The sequence below is a fragment of the Hemibagrus wyckioides genome, linkage group LG11 (assembly GCF_019097595.1).
Source record: "Hemibagrus wyckioides isolate EC202008001 linkage group LG11, SWU_Hwy_1.0, whole genome shotgun sequence".
In the NCBI taxonomy this organism is placed as follows: domain Eukaryota; kingdom Metazoa; phylum Chordata; class Actinopteri; order Siluriformes; family Bagridae; genus Hemibagrus; species Hemibagrus wyckioides.
Genome location: NC_080720.1, coordinates 14,306,436 through 14,323,649, shown reverse-complemented (window position 1 = coordinate 14,323,649; position 17,214 = coordinate 14,306,436). Strand labels below are relative to the sequence as shown.

The window sequence follows — 17,214 nt, the reverse complement described above, 5'->3', positions numbered from 1 at the left end:
AAATTGTATTTTTACCCAAGGAAAATATGTTTTCCAATTTCCATTACATTAAAAATGGTTACAGTCAGTTTTGACAAAAATCTTTAGAATATGATTTTTCTCTAATCTTTTCCTGTAAATATAATATATTTCCTGTAAACATAATGTTTTTCCTGTAAAGAGTCAACATCTAGTATGTATCAAGTGTTGGGGTATTAATTTTATTCATTGCCAAAAAGACAAAATTATATTGACTACAGTCTCTTCAACACAAAAAGCCTACTACAATCATTTTGCATGTCCTCCACTGACCACTAGATGTCAACTGAGTTCTGCTGCTGGAATACTATTAGTAGAACCCTGAAATGATATGACACATGTTGAAAAATACATTCAAGAAAATGTATTAGGATGTTCCCATAGTCCCTAAAATTAAAATGCAGAAAAAAATGTTCATAAAGAATGGTTAGCTTCATAATGCAGCAATAATGCAAATACAGCCAGGACTGGTCATAAAGCTCAGTGTTTGTGTTGAAGTAACTGAATCCTTGCTGATCCCATCTGTTTACTTAAGCATGAAAAGTCTTTATTGTCATCCATGAGAGATTACCTTTTTCCCCTGGTGTTCTGTTTTACTCCATGATGACTTTTCCATCATGCTACCTGCAGACTTTTTATGATATTATCTTTCTAAACTATTTTAGTCTGCTCACTCTTCAGTCTGCTCGCCCTCTACTCCACTTCCGTATCTGACAGACACATTCCTCTTGTGAGTATGAGATTATGAGCATATTATTAGTAATATCTAGAGGGAGATTCATTTAGAAGCAGCACAGTCTAATTATGCTTCATGTAAATCCAGTGGAAGAAGTCAGCTTATTATACTACCCCTATAGACTATAAATAATATAATATTCCACTAAGGGATTATCTATAGGCTGGTCATATATTATATTATCTTGCAATGCTGGTACAAATTCATGTATTTCTGAAAATGAAGAAGGGATTACTGATCATATCACACAATACATACAGTTAAAGTGTTTTGTAGCATGCTGGATAGAAATGAGTCTAGGATTTTGGGAGCTTCTGCACTGTTCCTGAACTAATTATTAAGTACTATTTATTAACTCATTATAATTCATACTATTTATATACTATTTATGAAAACTTCTACCCATGTAGCAGTTGTCAGCTTTAAAACACACCAGAATAAACACAAGAGGGTCTATTTTCATATTATTTAAAAAAGAAAACAAAAGGTTTGTGATACAAATTACATACAGATTTAATGTACAACAATCAAATGCATTTTTTAATATTAATTGATTTTAAAGACTTTCTAAACGTAACATTTACTATAATGTTGTGTCTCAGCTTTGGGGACTAGGCTATATTGCATCAGGTCCTGGAAGCACTATGTCCTTGGAGTGAAAATGAGGTAGAAAAAATATGAGACTACCTTACTGAAAATGACAGGTAAGGCTGCTATGGAAAAAAAAAAAGCCTCAAAAAGGAAATCACATTTTTATGAGCTGCCAGCTGCCTTTGGGAGCAGACATTTTAAGCTGTTGCAATAATTCATAGGAATTTTAGTGCTGGAATTTAACTTGAACACATCTCTATGTAGCAGAGGAGCAATTATAGCAATTATAAGGCCTAACTGCATATGTCAGGCAAATTACCAAACTGTGCTATTCGTCTTCTCTGTACAGAGGTAATACAAAGGTAATATTACAATAATGGGGGTAGATTAATCAGTAGCCAGGATACCTGGAACAAGCAGATTTCATTCCCCAGGCTGTTTTTCATTTGTTAATACCTATTTGTAAATACCTTTACTTTCATTGTACAAGTGCAAGTAGGTGTGCATTTGTCGATACATTACAAAACACAGACAAACACACACACACACACTCTCTCTCTCTCTCTCTCTCTCTCTCTCTCTCTCTCTCTCTCTCTCTCTCTATCTATCTATATAATCTTAAAATCTATATATACAGTACATACACAGTATATCTATCTATATCCATCTATCTATCTATCTATCTATCTATCTATCTATCTATCTATCTATCTATCTATCTATCTATCTATCTATATCTATATATATATATCTATCTATATATATATATATATATATAGAGAGAGAGAGAGAGAGAGAGAGAGAGAGATAGATAGATAGATAGATAGATAGATAGATAGATAGATAGATAGATAGATAGATAGATAGATAGATAGATAGATAGATAGATTATGAACAATAAGCTTTGATTCTACCACTACTTTGTAGTATGAGCTACTTGATTCAAGCCCCACTGCCTGATGCACTACACACATCAGCTGAGATGCAGTATGGCTGACAGTAGAACAATCTTTACAAGGATAAATGAGCGTGCACTGATATTCTTTTTTTTTAATCAGTAACTTTATGGACATCTCACAGCTAAACACCTGGAGTTGAATATTTTTTATGTGTTATAGGAGAAAAGGTTGAAATATTTTTTCCCATGACCTGATGACTATATATATATATTACATTTTGTAAAATGTATGTATGTATGCATGTATTTATTTAATATGGATGTGGGTGTGAGATTGGGAGGAGACTGCAGTGAGTAATTACGGTAGTGTGTGTGTGTGTGTGTGTGTGTGTGTGTGTGTGTGTGTGTGTGTGTGTGAGAGAGAGAGAGAGAGGTGGTGTTATACTATAGTGTGTACGGCAGTTCTGTGTGTTTTATTCGGCACTAGCTGTCATGCAGGTGGAATTTGCGTCTCGGCTTTTGCCACAGCGATGGGGCAAAACTGAGCAAATGAGTTCATCACATTCGGAGGGTTAGTGATTTCATATCAGATTTCAGACAGAACAAATTATAATCTCGCTATTAATCCGATGTAATAGAGCTGTCATTGTGGCATATGATGCTAAACTGGAAAGGGTCTTGCCGCTGCGCACCTGAGGATGGACATTATTTTGAAAAAAATAATCAATACAAATTTTTTAGAAGGTCCGCAGACCTTTTTTCCTTGTCATTGCGTCAATCACACCTTTTTTAATCTGTGAATGGCGCGACGATTTTTATAGCATGACTTCATGAGATTCATTCATGTTTTGTGTAGATGTATAAAGCAGAAACTGAATGGAAGGTGAGGATGGTCGCTGTAGCTCGCTGCACGGTTTCATTAAACCTGGTCTAAAATCAGCCTGGCAGCTGGACGGGACATCGCGATTTTAGAAATCGCAGTGAAAGTAGCAGTGTTTCTTTGAAGACCACATCATGGAAGAAGTTAGTAGCAGTGAAAGTGTGCCCGATCTGAAAGAGTTGGAGGTGAAGGTGGGGAGGAAGACGCCGGAAGGTTTGCTCAGGTGGATGCGGCAGGACGCAGCGCAACGCGGCGAGCACAGCAAAGTCATCCGGCAGGAGAGTGCAGACAGCGGCGAGCATGGACTGGATGAGAAGATCAGGAAGCTCAGAGTCGAGATGGTAAGAATACTATCTGGTCAAGCTTAAGGTAAAATGTGACCACAGGTTAAGTGAACCAGCTTGTTAAAGCACGCTCTTGCTTTGCGTAAAGTACATTTCGTACTTCACGCAAACGTATTATACTTACGCAAGCGTACAAACCCATAAATGCGTTTTTACGCTTTGTAATATAATGTGCAATAAAGTGCTTGCATCCACCCATAACTGCCATACTTGCTTTAAAAAAAAAGTGTTGTTTTTTTTTCACCAAGAAACTTGTCTGATTTTCTTTACTGGACATGAAACAGGACAAATTTACATTTGGTGCATCGCTATGCAGGTTATAGTACAGATTACATAAAGCAGTGAAATATAATGTGACACTAATTGCTTTATACGAAAAAAAAGAAAAAAAAGGTCTATACACTCTAGCTTACATTACCTCCATGTCGTATTTCATTAATATCTCATGGCAAACATTCCCAAACAGAAGAAATTGTTTACTGTTTCCTAAAACATAGATGTATTCAAAGTTGCCCATTTCAGATATCATTTTTTCTCACAGCCACCAACAGTAGATCCATTGCTACTCAGCAACCAGAACACAGGGATTAAATGTGCACTCTGGCCCATCTGTTGTTATTTAGATCTTGTCACCAACCCTATACCCTATTCATTAGTGGAAAAAAAGACTACTATAAAACCACTGCTGGCTGTATATGTGGATGGCAGACCACTCTCAGCCATGTATGTGGCAATGGTACAAGTCCAAGCACCAAAGGAGACACGGGGGTCCAAGTGGAACCTCAAGCAACAAGGACTGTCTGGCAGGGTAGTGGGGATACGAGCAATAACCTGTCAGGGGCCCCAGAATTTCTGCTAGCACCCTTGACGTGGAGCTTGGGCTAGTAATAACAGCAGGGATTCTACACATTAGCGAAGTGTTCTTGTTGAAAACGCACATTGGTGTACAGCCTCCATTTGCTGTTGAATCAGCACAAGGACTCAAGGTTGCCATGCAACAAGAGATCTTTTAGAACTGACTGTGCTGTGATGCTTCTCTGCTACTTTGTGTGTGTGTGTGTGTGTGTGTGTGTGTTATACTGTGCTAGACTGAATATATTATTACTAGTCAGGAATCACTCATGGTAGTGACAGCTACTTTTTTTTACAGCTGTTCTCTGGCACATCAGATTCTCACTCATACTCAGTGGAACATATGGTTACCTACTGTAAATATAAAACCTATAAAACCTACTGGATTTTAAAATAAAACAATAATAAAATGGAGACTATAATTTATAGAGTTCCAGAGACTTGCATCTTCATTACATGAAATCCCAAAAGGTGTCAATGGAACTGATTTGGAATCAGTTAGAGATTCCACGTTGTAACATGTGTATGAAAAACGTTTGACACAACAATTAATTATTATTAGTGTATGAGGTAACAGTCTATGAAAACCACTCAAGTGGCTGGGTAAAATATTCATTTAGTCCTGAATAAAAACAATTAAGATAAACAGGGACACTTCATGAGGACACCACCATGATATTTGAGGGTTTAACCACAATACAACAAGTCTGGGTTTCAGTTTTCTAAAACCTATGTAAGCAGCTTGTAATGTTCTTGGACAAAGTCTAAGATGAGATAAGATTAGCTTGTACCAGAGTGATTGAAAAAGGAAGGGTGGAGAAGAGGAACTGCTGTTTATTCAGAGCATGGCACCTCATTTGTGCAACACAGTGGCATGAGCATTTAGACTGTGACTAAACAAAGGGTTCAGTTTTTAAACTGAACATGAACTGTATTTAGCAAAATGCAATGAAATTTTTCATGAAAAAAGTGATAAAAAAATATAGCCAATCTTAGCCATAGCCAAGCTTATTTCTGTATACAAGCAGTCCAAAAAACACTTAAGTTGGAATATATAATCCTGAGATGTACATTCATGTGGGCTGCTTTCATCACCATCATATATATGTATAATAACAGCTGAAATTCCACAGACCAGTCCACCCACATTCCCAGAAAACCATCAAAGCACTTATTAGCGTCCTATGTTACAAAGCTGCATATATGACACCTGACCTATATATATTTGTCCTTACCGTAGTTCTTTGGAAATAGGAAAAATTGCCATATAATACAACCAGATTCAGAACCTTAAAGAACCTGTTTGTGTAAAAAAGGCTTAAACGTGAATAGGATAGTATAGGAATAATGCCCAGCAGACATTTAAAATCTGTGGATACATGCATCCCTTTCAGAAAAGGAGATAATGTTGTAATTGTAGACTATTTTCCAATAACTAATCAAATGCACATGATCCATCACATTCTTCTCAAATTCCACAGACAGCTGACTGAAATAATTCAGAGCCATTAAGATAATAAGACCTGGATGTTACCATAAGTCCCTTTGATTGAGTGGAGAAGATATCGGAAGTCAGTGGAAAGCCATTATAAGTATTGCCTCTGTCAGCCTTGTTTCCAATTAGTCTGGACATCAGTATTGATTAGGGCTGTTTGAGGATCAGGAGAATCCTGTGGCTCCAGCCAGTTTATTATATTGAACAACAAGTAATTTTGTGGCTTTAGGTCAGTGGTTCTCAATCTTAATCTTGAAGAACATGAGCTCTACAAATTGCAGTGTTTACCCTGTTTGGTCTTGACTCAGCTCATGAAGGGCTTGATAATTAGCTGACAGAATGAATTTTAACAGTAGTCTCCCTCCTCATTGTATTCTCACCTCCTCTTGTGCAGTTTGTCACCTCCCACTTACTAGGCTTTAGCTGATAGAAAACATGAAAAAGTGCTGAGAATAGTGGGAAATGGGAACTACAGTTTAATTAATGGTAAAAAAAGGAAAGATTATAAGATCTAGATTATAAGATGTATGCATTGTTATTATTATTATTATTATTATTATTATTAGTAGTAGTAGTAGTAGTAGTAGTAGTAATTTTAGTAGCTCAATCAGCTCAAAGTAATAATAAATACAGTTTGGATACAGGATAAAATGACTGTTCCTCTAGTGCAATAATGTCGAATTTGACAAAAATCTATTGGAACAGATGTGTATTGTCAACCAGATGCAAGACATCAGTGTCCTGCACACTTTCTAAAGAATGTAACTCTGTTCATCGTTTTTCTGTTACACAACAAATTCTGTTTCTCCAACATGCCACATCATACATGGTGTGAAATGATACATGCATTCATTTTCACATAAAAACAGAGGCATAAAATGTTTCGACACAAAAGAAGCAGATGGTTGCTGACCTGACCAAATCAGGGCATTGATTTAAAAAAAAAAATACATATGCAGTTGCGAAATACCATTAAGCACAATTCAACTATAACAAAAACAACAAAAAAAACCTGAAATGAAACCAAAAATATAGTTTGGATATTTGCCTGGAACTGAAAACAGGAATTGAGTACTCACGAGCACACAGTGAGAAGGATGATTAAGAAGGGAAAATGTATGTTATAGTTTTAGTATTGCATTGTAATTAAACTGATTTTAAAGCACCTGTGAGCACCTGCAAAACATAGCATATGAACTTCATCAAGTGTCATTAAAACTAGCATCATGTCTTGTAGTGAAATGAAAGCAAAATGTAAATTTTTAGACACTGGCAAGATTTTTGATGCCAAAAGTGAACTGCCTGCATGGATAAACAACTAATAGCCAGTGTAAAATATGCCTAAAAATATAAAATATGTAAAATATGGATCAGTAATGCATTGGGGCTGTTTTGTGGCTGGTGGTTATGAAGATTGATGGCATCATGAATGTACCAGGATATTTCAGTCCAAACTGTGTTTGCCTCTGCCAGGAGATTCAGACTAGGCTAAAGATGGAACTTTTAAAAGTAAGATGAATCAAGCACATTGCTAAAGAAACCCAAATTTTTTTGCAGTGACCACTGCAGACTCCAGATTTGAATTGAAAAGGGAAGTCCACATACGCATATCTTAGATCCTTAAGCAGCCTAAGTATATTATGCACTCAGGAGTGGACCAAAAGTCATCTACAATTGTTTCCAATCTTGTTAGACATTGAAAGAAGAAGCTGAGAGTCTCATCATTTGTTTGTTTGTTTTTTGGCACTTGCCTGAGATGGCATCTGGAAATATTTTCTATTCTGAACAGATCCGTTATTGATTGCTGCATATAAGAATTTGTACAAATATATAAGTTACTGACCACACTGCCAAGGACTGTCAAGAAAAGAGTATCTTTTTTCACTCAGTATCAACAGTGATTTATATTTGATCAATCCTCTTCATCTCAAAGAGGTGCATGAATGCAACTGATGGGAGATTATCTTCATTATCATCAATGTTATTAGTCCTAAGCTGTGGTGAGCTAGCTGTCAGTGACTCAGACCTCATTCTGTGGGGTTATGACACCCGGCTCTGCTGCAGTGTATGACCGCAGTGCGTTGGCCTCCTGATCGCCTGTATAGGCAGACAAACAGCGAGGCAATGCCGAAGGTTAGGATAGATGTATCTTAGTGAAGCTGCATGCAAGCAAACTGGATCCTACCAGATGTGATAGATGCAATGGAAGAATGTCTGCTTAAAGAGCAAATAGGTTGTAATGTTTACGTTCCATTGCTTGACAAAGGAGCTGAAACAACTTGTCTAAATAAATTAAATATCACAAGGACATTGTTTTGAACACCTGTGCACTGTGACGCACATGACTGCACAAGTCCGTAAGTGCAAATGTTGCATAAACTCATTTTCACTGCTCACTCCCACTCTCCCTGTACTTTCCTCTCCATTTCTCTGCTGCACAGATGGAAAACACAGGGGATGGTGTGCTGACAGATGGAAGCAATGACTCTAGCTTGATAGGGGCAATGAGAAGTGCTAAGTAATTGCATTGAGTACAGAGAAGCACTGAAGGACAGACTGAGCGATGTGGTGCAGTTTCAGTGGAAGGGGTTCTGTCTTTTATAATTAAATATGTCGTTATGTCTGTGTGCAGCAGTAGACATTGAGAAAAACAGAGTGTGCCTAGGGATGCAGGGTTTGATGTCTAGTCATGCAGTCAGATGACTGCAGTTTGACATTGGGCTGCCTGTGACGTTAACACAGACCAAGGCAGTGTTTGCATACAGTCTGTAATATTTGGACAAAATGCTATTTGTTTCTTTACCTTGACCTGCTTCCTGACATACGTTCTGACCAGGATAATCAACAAAAATCTATATAGGAAGATTTTAAAGCTAATGATGAATAAAGACATCATTTACCAACAAAACAAATATATGCACACACTTGACCCTGATCTGTGGTGTGATACTTAACAGCGCAGAACGCCCCTGCAGGGAAAATGAGAATTCCAGGGATTGGAGTTGGATCCATAATGGAAAAATTGGGAACTGTCTGGCTGTGAAAATGAAGATCCTTCACTCCTTCCTGCTTCAGACATAACGGATCATTGGCACAGATGCCAGTCACTGAAAAGTAGCTGCGAAGGATGATGGACCAATAACCTTAGACTAAGACTAATACCTATATTTATTTTACATCCTGACAAAATGTACTGTGTATACAATCATTTATATCTCACCAGTCTTGAACCACAAGTAGGGAGGAATTCAGGGCTTCACGGCTTAGACAGAATATTCCAAGACATTACTCATGCATGTAGTTTAACACGCGTGGGTTTACAATACGCATTGCAGGCAGGGGGAGTTGAGGAAGAGGAACTTAACCACATCAGTGCTGAGCCAAGAAGAAAAGTGAATTTATGAGCAGCTCGATTTGCCTCATACTGAGGAGAGGAGCCAAACTGATCTAAGCCCAAACCCTCAGAGAAGAATCCAGCCATCAGAGCCCACCTCATACACCACCATTTCTACTTCCATTTCACTTTCTTCTATTACTCTTGTCTCTCGCTGTCTTTGGTCATCTCTTACTTTCTGTACATTACTCATCCCTTTTAATTACATCGTATTACATTACAATACATTACATTTATTCATTTGGCAAGAAATAAGGGCTTTGCGCATGGACCCAGCATTGGCTCTCTTGGGATTTGAGTTATTAATTTCTGTCTGCTTTTCTCTACCTAGTCTTCACTTCTACTTGCATGTGCCATGTTCCCCAGGCTAACTTTGTGTGTATACAAACACACACACACACACAAACAAAAGTACCATTAGGAATTAAATCATCTTAATTCCTTCAGAAACTATATTGGTGTTTCCTACATTACCAGTACTGGCATGAAGAACTTCCTAATTCATTCCCTGATTAAACCAGACTTTAACCTGTAAAGTTTCCTCTTTCTTAATTGATCTTTTGCTGTTGGGTTTTAGGACAAGCATACCTCTGTCAGTAAGTATTTTCTAAATGTAAAGCATGTTATGAGTTAAGTTGAACGATGAAGCCCATTAAATTCAAAATGTGTGGTGGAAAGTATATTTAGTGGTGGTTTGGGAATCGAGTTTCAGTCTGCGAATCTGAGGGACTCAATTCCCTTCATGTCCCCCTTTCTTTTTGCTTTATCCTTCTATTTTCAGCAAAATACCATTTCATTCGGTTCTTCCTCTCTCCTGAACACACACACACACACACAGTTTTAATCTTCTTTCTGTCTAATGTTATATTTACACCCATCTTTAACCCTAATCATAACCACATGATTAGAAAATAAATAAAAAAAAAAGAATAAATAAATAAAAATTTAAATTATGAGGTCATTTGGTCCTTTTGACAGGCAGTATGTGTACTGTATGTGTACCACACGCACACACACACACACGCACACACACACACAAACTTTTTTGTTTCTTTCCTCTCTCTTTTGTTTGTACTGTAATTAGTAACACTGACTACAGCAGTAAGTAATGTAGTTACAAACCATTTAAGGCTACGTTTTCTGCTTCATCTGGGTCTCCAGGGTCTGCCCTTTCTCTACTGATTTATTACTAGATTTTTAAAAATAGAACATCAGGCTACAATTCTGCATTTCACTGTTCACTTAGTACAATTAAAAACACATGCTATAATGCTACAATCAGGCATACAAACATATGCTTTTACACCTAAAGGTCTATATCTCCAGCTACCTATATGGCAAAATGTGGTATGCCTGAGAGTACAGTTCAGAGATTATAAATGAGCTAAAACAGCCTGGAAATCAGTGGGGAGCTGCTGAATTTCATTATGTTTCAGGGAAAACATGAAGCACGATAGTGTTACTTAGCATTCTCCTTATAGACTGGGTTATTTATGTTACATAAGCTTATGGTGAGTGCTGCTGGCAGGCAGTGCAGATGATATTACATCAGAAAGCATATTTAACAGTGCTGGATATAGGATGTGGACATTCATGGGTTAGAAGCTCTCTCAGAAAGAAAAAGAGTAGTAGAAACTACTTGTAAAAGCCATTCTGCTCAACTATACAAGGCCATGTGCTAAACTGCATACTATGGGCTAAATATTATTTCTATACCACAAACATGTCTCACACCCTGTCTCACACACACATCCCACTGCTGTACTGTGGGAAATCACTGCAGTGATTGGGTAGTTAATAGCAAAGGAAGATGCAAGATTAAAAAATGTAGAGAGCTACATTACTGACATGTGACCACACAACTAGCTAACAACAGAAAGGGAAACATGCTGCATACTTCAGACACATCCCCCTCATGTTGGGACATATCTGTAAAAGCTAGTCATTTTAATTTTGTCACCATCCATGGTAAAGCTTTTGTATCATTATACTGTATGCTGCCAAGAGTCTGACTGGAGCATTCAATTATTATATACCACATGGCTAGAAGTATGTGGACATCTGACCATCACATCTATATGTGGGTTTTCCATAAACTTTTGCCACAAAGTTGACCCAGTATATAAAGTCCTTGTATGTTGTAGCATTACATTTTCCCTTCACTGAAACTAGGAGGCCCAAACCTGTTCCAGAATGACAATACCTCTCTGCACAAAGCAAACTCCATGAAGACATGGTTTGTCAAGACTGGAGTGGAAGAACTCAAGTGTCCTACAGAGCCCTGTCCTCAGCCCCACTGAACACCTTTTGGATGATTTGGAACACTGTCTGCACCTCAGATCTCCTCACCTGACCTCACTAATGCTCTTGTTCCTGAATGAGTACAAATCCCACAGCCATGCTTCAAAATCCAGTGCAAAGCCTTCCCAGAAGAGTGGAGGTTATTATAACAGCAAACAGGGACTAAATCTGGAATGGGATTTTTTTAAAAATCATAGATGGATGGTGTTCACATACATCAAATTCAAATTTGATATTTTATTTGTCAAATACACAGTCATACACAGTATGACATGCAGTGAAATGCTACTATATGTGTAGATAGGTGAAATGTGAGTGGAGATTATTTCACGAGTTTACAAATGTTCGGAAGTGCAATCAATACCCCCCCTTTATCTCTTCATTGATTTGGCCTCGAGGGAGTTGCATGAGTGCCTCAGTGTGAAATAAATGGATATAGCACTATATATTTAAATGTCTTAAAAGCTTTCCAACCATTTAAGAGCTGCCTAAAAAATACAGATTAGTCTATTACTAAAATGCTTTATTATATATTTATAAGACATACTCAGGGCCTTTGATTTTTTTAATTCCACACATAATGTGGTTTTAGCACTTTATTTTAGAAACTGCTATTAACAGAGTGTGGTAAAGCAAACAATTCTTATGTCCACTATTTGTTTATTTAAGAAAAGATGTCCAGAGCTGTAAGAGGTTCACTACATAGAATTGATGTTGTCAGAGGGCTCCATAAATTTCAAAAGCACTTATCGTAATGGCCTTCTAGCCTTCATCAGCATAACAGCCCAACGGCACTCGCACTAAGATCATGCAACGTTAATCCTACCAACGGTATACCAGCCGGTGTGATATGTCTTATTTAAATAGATTTAAAACAGTAGATTTCTTGTTTATATGTGAGGAATGAAACATGATAAGGCTTGTTATTAAAGGAATCAGTTAGGAATCAGGTGGTGTGATGTGGCACAAAACGAAGCATCAGGTTTCGATTTGTTATAACCATGTCTCAAAGTGTTTATTACTTTACTACCAATTTAATAATGATCAACATATATTAAACTGTTTATACTTACACTTCATGTGGAACATCTGAGAGACAAGGTAGTTTCTGCTCTCACTTATAACATATATAACAGCTATAAACGCTTGTCCTCTAACTGGCCTCTTTTTATGTCTTGCTTTAATTTAATCAGACAAAACATAAAGCTTTGCAAAGTGGAAAGCTCTCTTATCATAACTGTTGTAGAAAACAAAGACTGTTACACTGGCACTGGAGACTCCTTATAGAAATGTTAAAACTATAAATGTTAAAAAAAAAAAAAAAAAACATCTAATAACAGAAAGCTTCACCATATCAACTATTAAATCTCTGTACATTAGCTGTTCCTATAAAATATACATTTGCAGGACTGCAGTAGTGTCAGATCTGTTAGCTTTGGACCTGCTGATAAAACAGATTTGAGAATTTAAGAATAAGCAGCATATCCCTGAATTACGTATTGCTTGGGTATCAAACATTGTGTCTTACATTTAAATAAATCTTCTTTATTATGTCTCTGGTGATGTTAGGCTCATCTCCGGGCAGTGGATGTGAAAATCCTGCAACAACTTGTGGCACTGCACGAGGGCATTGAGGCAGCAAAATGGCTTATGGAAGAGCGTGGCATGCTCACCAGCCACTGCAGCAGCCTGACGGGCAGTCAGTACAGTCTGGGAGGCAGCTGGAGCAGCCTACATGAGCCTAATGACAAGCTGGATAACATTTCCATCGGCAGCTACCTGGACACGCTGGCTGATGATCTGGATGAGTACTGCACCTCCAGCGGGGCCGAGTCGGTGCTCTGCTCTGCACCTGTGTGCACAGACAACTCCAAATCCGCTCAGGTGAAACCCAATTGCCCTAAGGAGGATGTGAGACCTTCCAACCATGACTCTAACCATGAAGAAGCTAGTAAGAGTAATGGAGCTAATACTCCAGTCTTGGATAGCACAGTTAAGCAAGATACAGAGTCCCCTAAGGCTCTTGCAGCTGAGAGACTGGCAAAGACCCTGAGCCCTAAGGGTAAGATTTACAAGAATGGCAAGGTGGAGCTGGAAAGCTGCAAAATGAACGGTAAAGTGCACTTGGAGTACGATGCACACTGGCGCTGGGTGCAGTCACAGGATGATGTGACATTTTTGTAAGGGATTAAAAGATGCTGGTTATATTTTGGACTTTAGAGCCTTACTGGACGGATTGATTTCACTGTTCGATCGGTTCATAACAACACTCTCATGTACTTTTAAACTGACTGCTGAGCTTAAATGGACTCAGATATGATGTCAAAGATCCCAAGGGGCCAAAGCTTATAAAGCATGAACTTTAGATTTGTCTTTACAATAATTTATCTGTAGAGATGTTTATCTATTAAAACTATTTTACTCAGTGATTCCCAGCCCTGGTGCTAGAGTATCCTTGCCCTGCACAATTTCCTTGCTTTCCTTGTACTAACACTCCAACTTTGATGCAGGAAGCACCCACTAATTATCAGATTAGCTGGACTTGTGTTAGAGCAGGAACATTAGTGAAAATGCAGGGAAGGGAAACTCTAGGACTAGAGCTGGGAATTGCTCCTGCAGTATTTTATATGTATGTGACTTTGGAATCTGGTTTATCAGTAATTCCTCCAGTTCCTTTAAATATTTCTTTGCAGATACATGGTTGATAAACTCGAGCATTTTCTGTGTTAATATCAGTGTTAATTATTAGATCGTCCTTGTTTTTTAACTTGTGCAAGTTGACCAATTCGAAATCTGACGTTTATTTTAAAGTGTTTTAATTAAAATAGCCTGGTAAGTGATCACTATAGAAAAGAAAGAATTCTTATTTTCATGTAAACTCTGAAAGAACCTGAAAGACTGAGATATGAAGAGTGGATTAGCTGACATTTATCAAGTATTTTAGAGAGGACCAAAGTTTCTAGCTAATAAACACAAGATATCATAGTGATATTTTTCTATTTATTCGAGAGTTTAAATTTCCATAAATATAATAGAACATTTGCAGTATAAAATTAATGCACATTGATACCTTTTTTTTTAGCAACAGCACACCGTGCCCAGACTATCAGGTTCGAGGTTGGCATATGCAAACAGAAAAGACAAAGAAATCTACTTATTTTAGTGATAAAGGATATGTTTAATAACTGAAGTTAGAGAGTAAAAGGAAACCAATTATTAAACATGAAAGGTCTTTTATTTTGTTGTATTGATTGTTCAGAATTGTACAGAATTGTAAAGCAAAAAGTCAGAGTTAATTTTATCTGGATAGCTGCGAGCAATCAGGATGATTTCCGTGTGTACGTTAATCACAGAATCCACGCCTACATGAATATGCTTGTGCAATAAGATTAAATATATCATCATTCGATTTAAATATATTTATGTAATGAACTAATTCAGATAAATGTGGCCTGTCGATTTACGCTGGATCATGCAACAGCATTTTGACCAACTCTTATGCAACCATGTAGTAGTATAGAGGCACATTAATGTAGTGAGATCTTCATGATTGTGAATGCAGGGAATTGAATGCATGGGACTTTGTGTATTTGAGAGGTCACATTCTGTTATGGGTTCTGTGTTAAAGAAATATTAATAATAATTGTAAAAAACAAACAAACAGTGAATTACTTAAAAATGCAGTTTTTATATTAGTGTTAACCCATATTAGTGCCGCTGGATGTGGTTTTGCCTGTTTTACTTATGCAAAGAGAACTGCACTGCTGTAATAGTTTTATGTAATGAAGCTATAAAAATGCTCTTCGACATTTGATGTGTTACCTAATAAATGGTGATGTCTGGCTTACTTAAAGAAGTTTGGGGTTGTGAACATGAATGTTTGAAAAGCTGTGAAATTGTGCTCTCTGGTGTATTAAGGAAACACGTGGGAGAGTTAATGTTCCCAGTGCACTCAGAGCTGTTCTCTGTGTCCCACACACCCACACTGAATACTAATAATGGCTGTGCTTCTAGGAACAGTTTCCATGACTACTGTTAGTGTGGGATGTGTATACATGCGTGTGTGTGTGTGACTGTTCAGTGACCATCAGGATGAAAAAAAATGATTGCACAAGAGGCAGAGAGCAGGGGATGTTATGACATAAATCAAATGAAGAGGGTGGAGTTTTAAGGTAGGGAATGTAAGTGAATTCCAGAAGAAGAAATTATACAAGTTGGATGGGATGAAAGGAGAGTTTCACACGGAGCAGCAGTATATATTTAATTACATGTATGGGATAAAAACAGTTGTAGTAGGTTATAGGGCCTCTGACTGGATTGTCAAACACAGTAATTTTGTGAGTGGATCATCATGTAACCTAACATTTCTGACTACTCTTTTCACACACACAATCCTGCATTATAATTATGGTTTAGAACATTATGATTGGTTCAGTGTTGTATCAGAGTGATAAGATGGTTGTTAAAATTTCGGTGCCTATAATGTTTTGATCTGATTACTGAGGGATGAATGCCATTTGCTGTGGCCTGGCTCCCACTGTCTCTGACATATATACACCACAAAAAGTCTATATTTGTAGACTAAATCAGCAGCCTGGCCCAAAATGGTGGGCATTTTTATGCTGGAAAAGACTGCAGGTTGAACATCAGTCAAAAAGGAAAGAGATTCTGAGAGAGAGAGAGAGAGAGAGAGAGAGAGATGCAGTGAAATGCTTGGGAATAACCGACACTACAGTATATGTTCATTTACCCCATGCCCTGTATTCTCTGCTACATTTTTCTCTTAAAAAAATAGACAGGGAAAGAATGCACATTGTACACCGTTTTAGCTGACAGTGAGAGTTGTGAGAGTGAGTATCAGTGTAATGACCCTGTTTAAAAGCTTTCTCATGGCACACTCAGCACTCTCAACTCGGCAGGATGCATCCTGCTAATAGGTTCCAAATGAGAGATATTCGGTAAACGCAGCAATAAATTCTTCAAATACTTCCTTTTTTACTTATTTAACTTCTTTTATCACTCTTGTTCTCTCTATGTTTGGTTTTTTTTTTTGTCCAAAAGCACCAATTTCTTCTGATACAGAGCATAAGACATGTTAAAAAGACTGCACTTCTATTTTCTTAGTAACAGTTAGTTTCTAATACAATGTCATTTATTTTTATTCCTTGACCAGAGTTTTGAGTAAATCATTCCTTCCTGCTCTGTTTTAATAATTTGTCATGGCCAGTAAAACCTTGGCTTGATCTGCTTTTTCCATGGCTGTTCAGACTTCAGACACGTGTAATACGGACTATGTATATATATATATATATATATATATATATATATATATATATATATATATATATATATATATATATATATAGAGAGAGAGAGAGAGAGAGAGAGAGAGAGAGAGAGAGAGAGATATCACTATTTGTGTGAAACATATCAAGCATTGTCAGGTATGAACATGACCCATACTTTCTTATTAAAATTAAAAGATAGCATTAAAACATGGTTTTGTTTTTACTGTCTTCCCTCAAAAATCTCATTTGGTTACAGTTTAACTTTACAGATTATCATAAATAATGGCTGCACCGCCGACCCTCCAAACTCAGGCAGGATGTGGTGTGACAAAAAAACTATGGGAAAAAAATACTCAAACGCAATGACTCTATGTGACCCCAGACAGCCTGTGGCGACCATATAGCACCAATCTGTTT

The 17,214-nt window shown here is 37.3% G+C and overlaps 1 protein-coding gene across 1 annotated transcript; it reads left to right on the top strand.

Annotated features, from left to right (window-relative positions):
- Positions 1 to 2,669: 2,669 nt before the first annotated feature.
- On the top strand, positions 2,670 to 16,793 carry lurap1 (leucine rich adaptor protein 1). Its single transcript, XM_058404131.1, has 2 exons — positions 2,670 to 3,464; positions 13,079 to 16,793. The coding sequence occupies exons 1-2, from the start codon at positions 3,258 to 3,260 to the stop codon at positions 13,691 to 13,693; spliced, it is 822 nt and encodes a 273-aa protein (XP_058260114.1). The 5' UTR covers positions 2,670 to 3,257; the 3' UTR covers positions 13,694 to 16,793.
- Positions 16,794 to 17,214: the final 421 nt, after the last annotated feature.

Excerpts from the sequence above, each read along its gene's own strand:
- lurap1 (XM_058404131.1), top strand. The coding sequence starts at position 3,258 with ATGGAAGAAGTTAGTAGCAGTGAAAGTGTGCCCGATCTGAAAGAGTTG. Across the intron at positions 3,465-13,078 it reads GGAAGCTCAGAGTCGAGATG|GCTCATCTCCGGGCAGTGGA; the intron begins GTAAGAATACTA and ends TGGTGATGTTAG.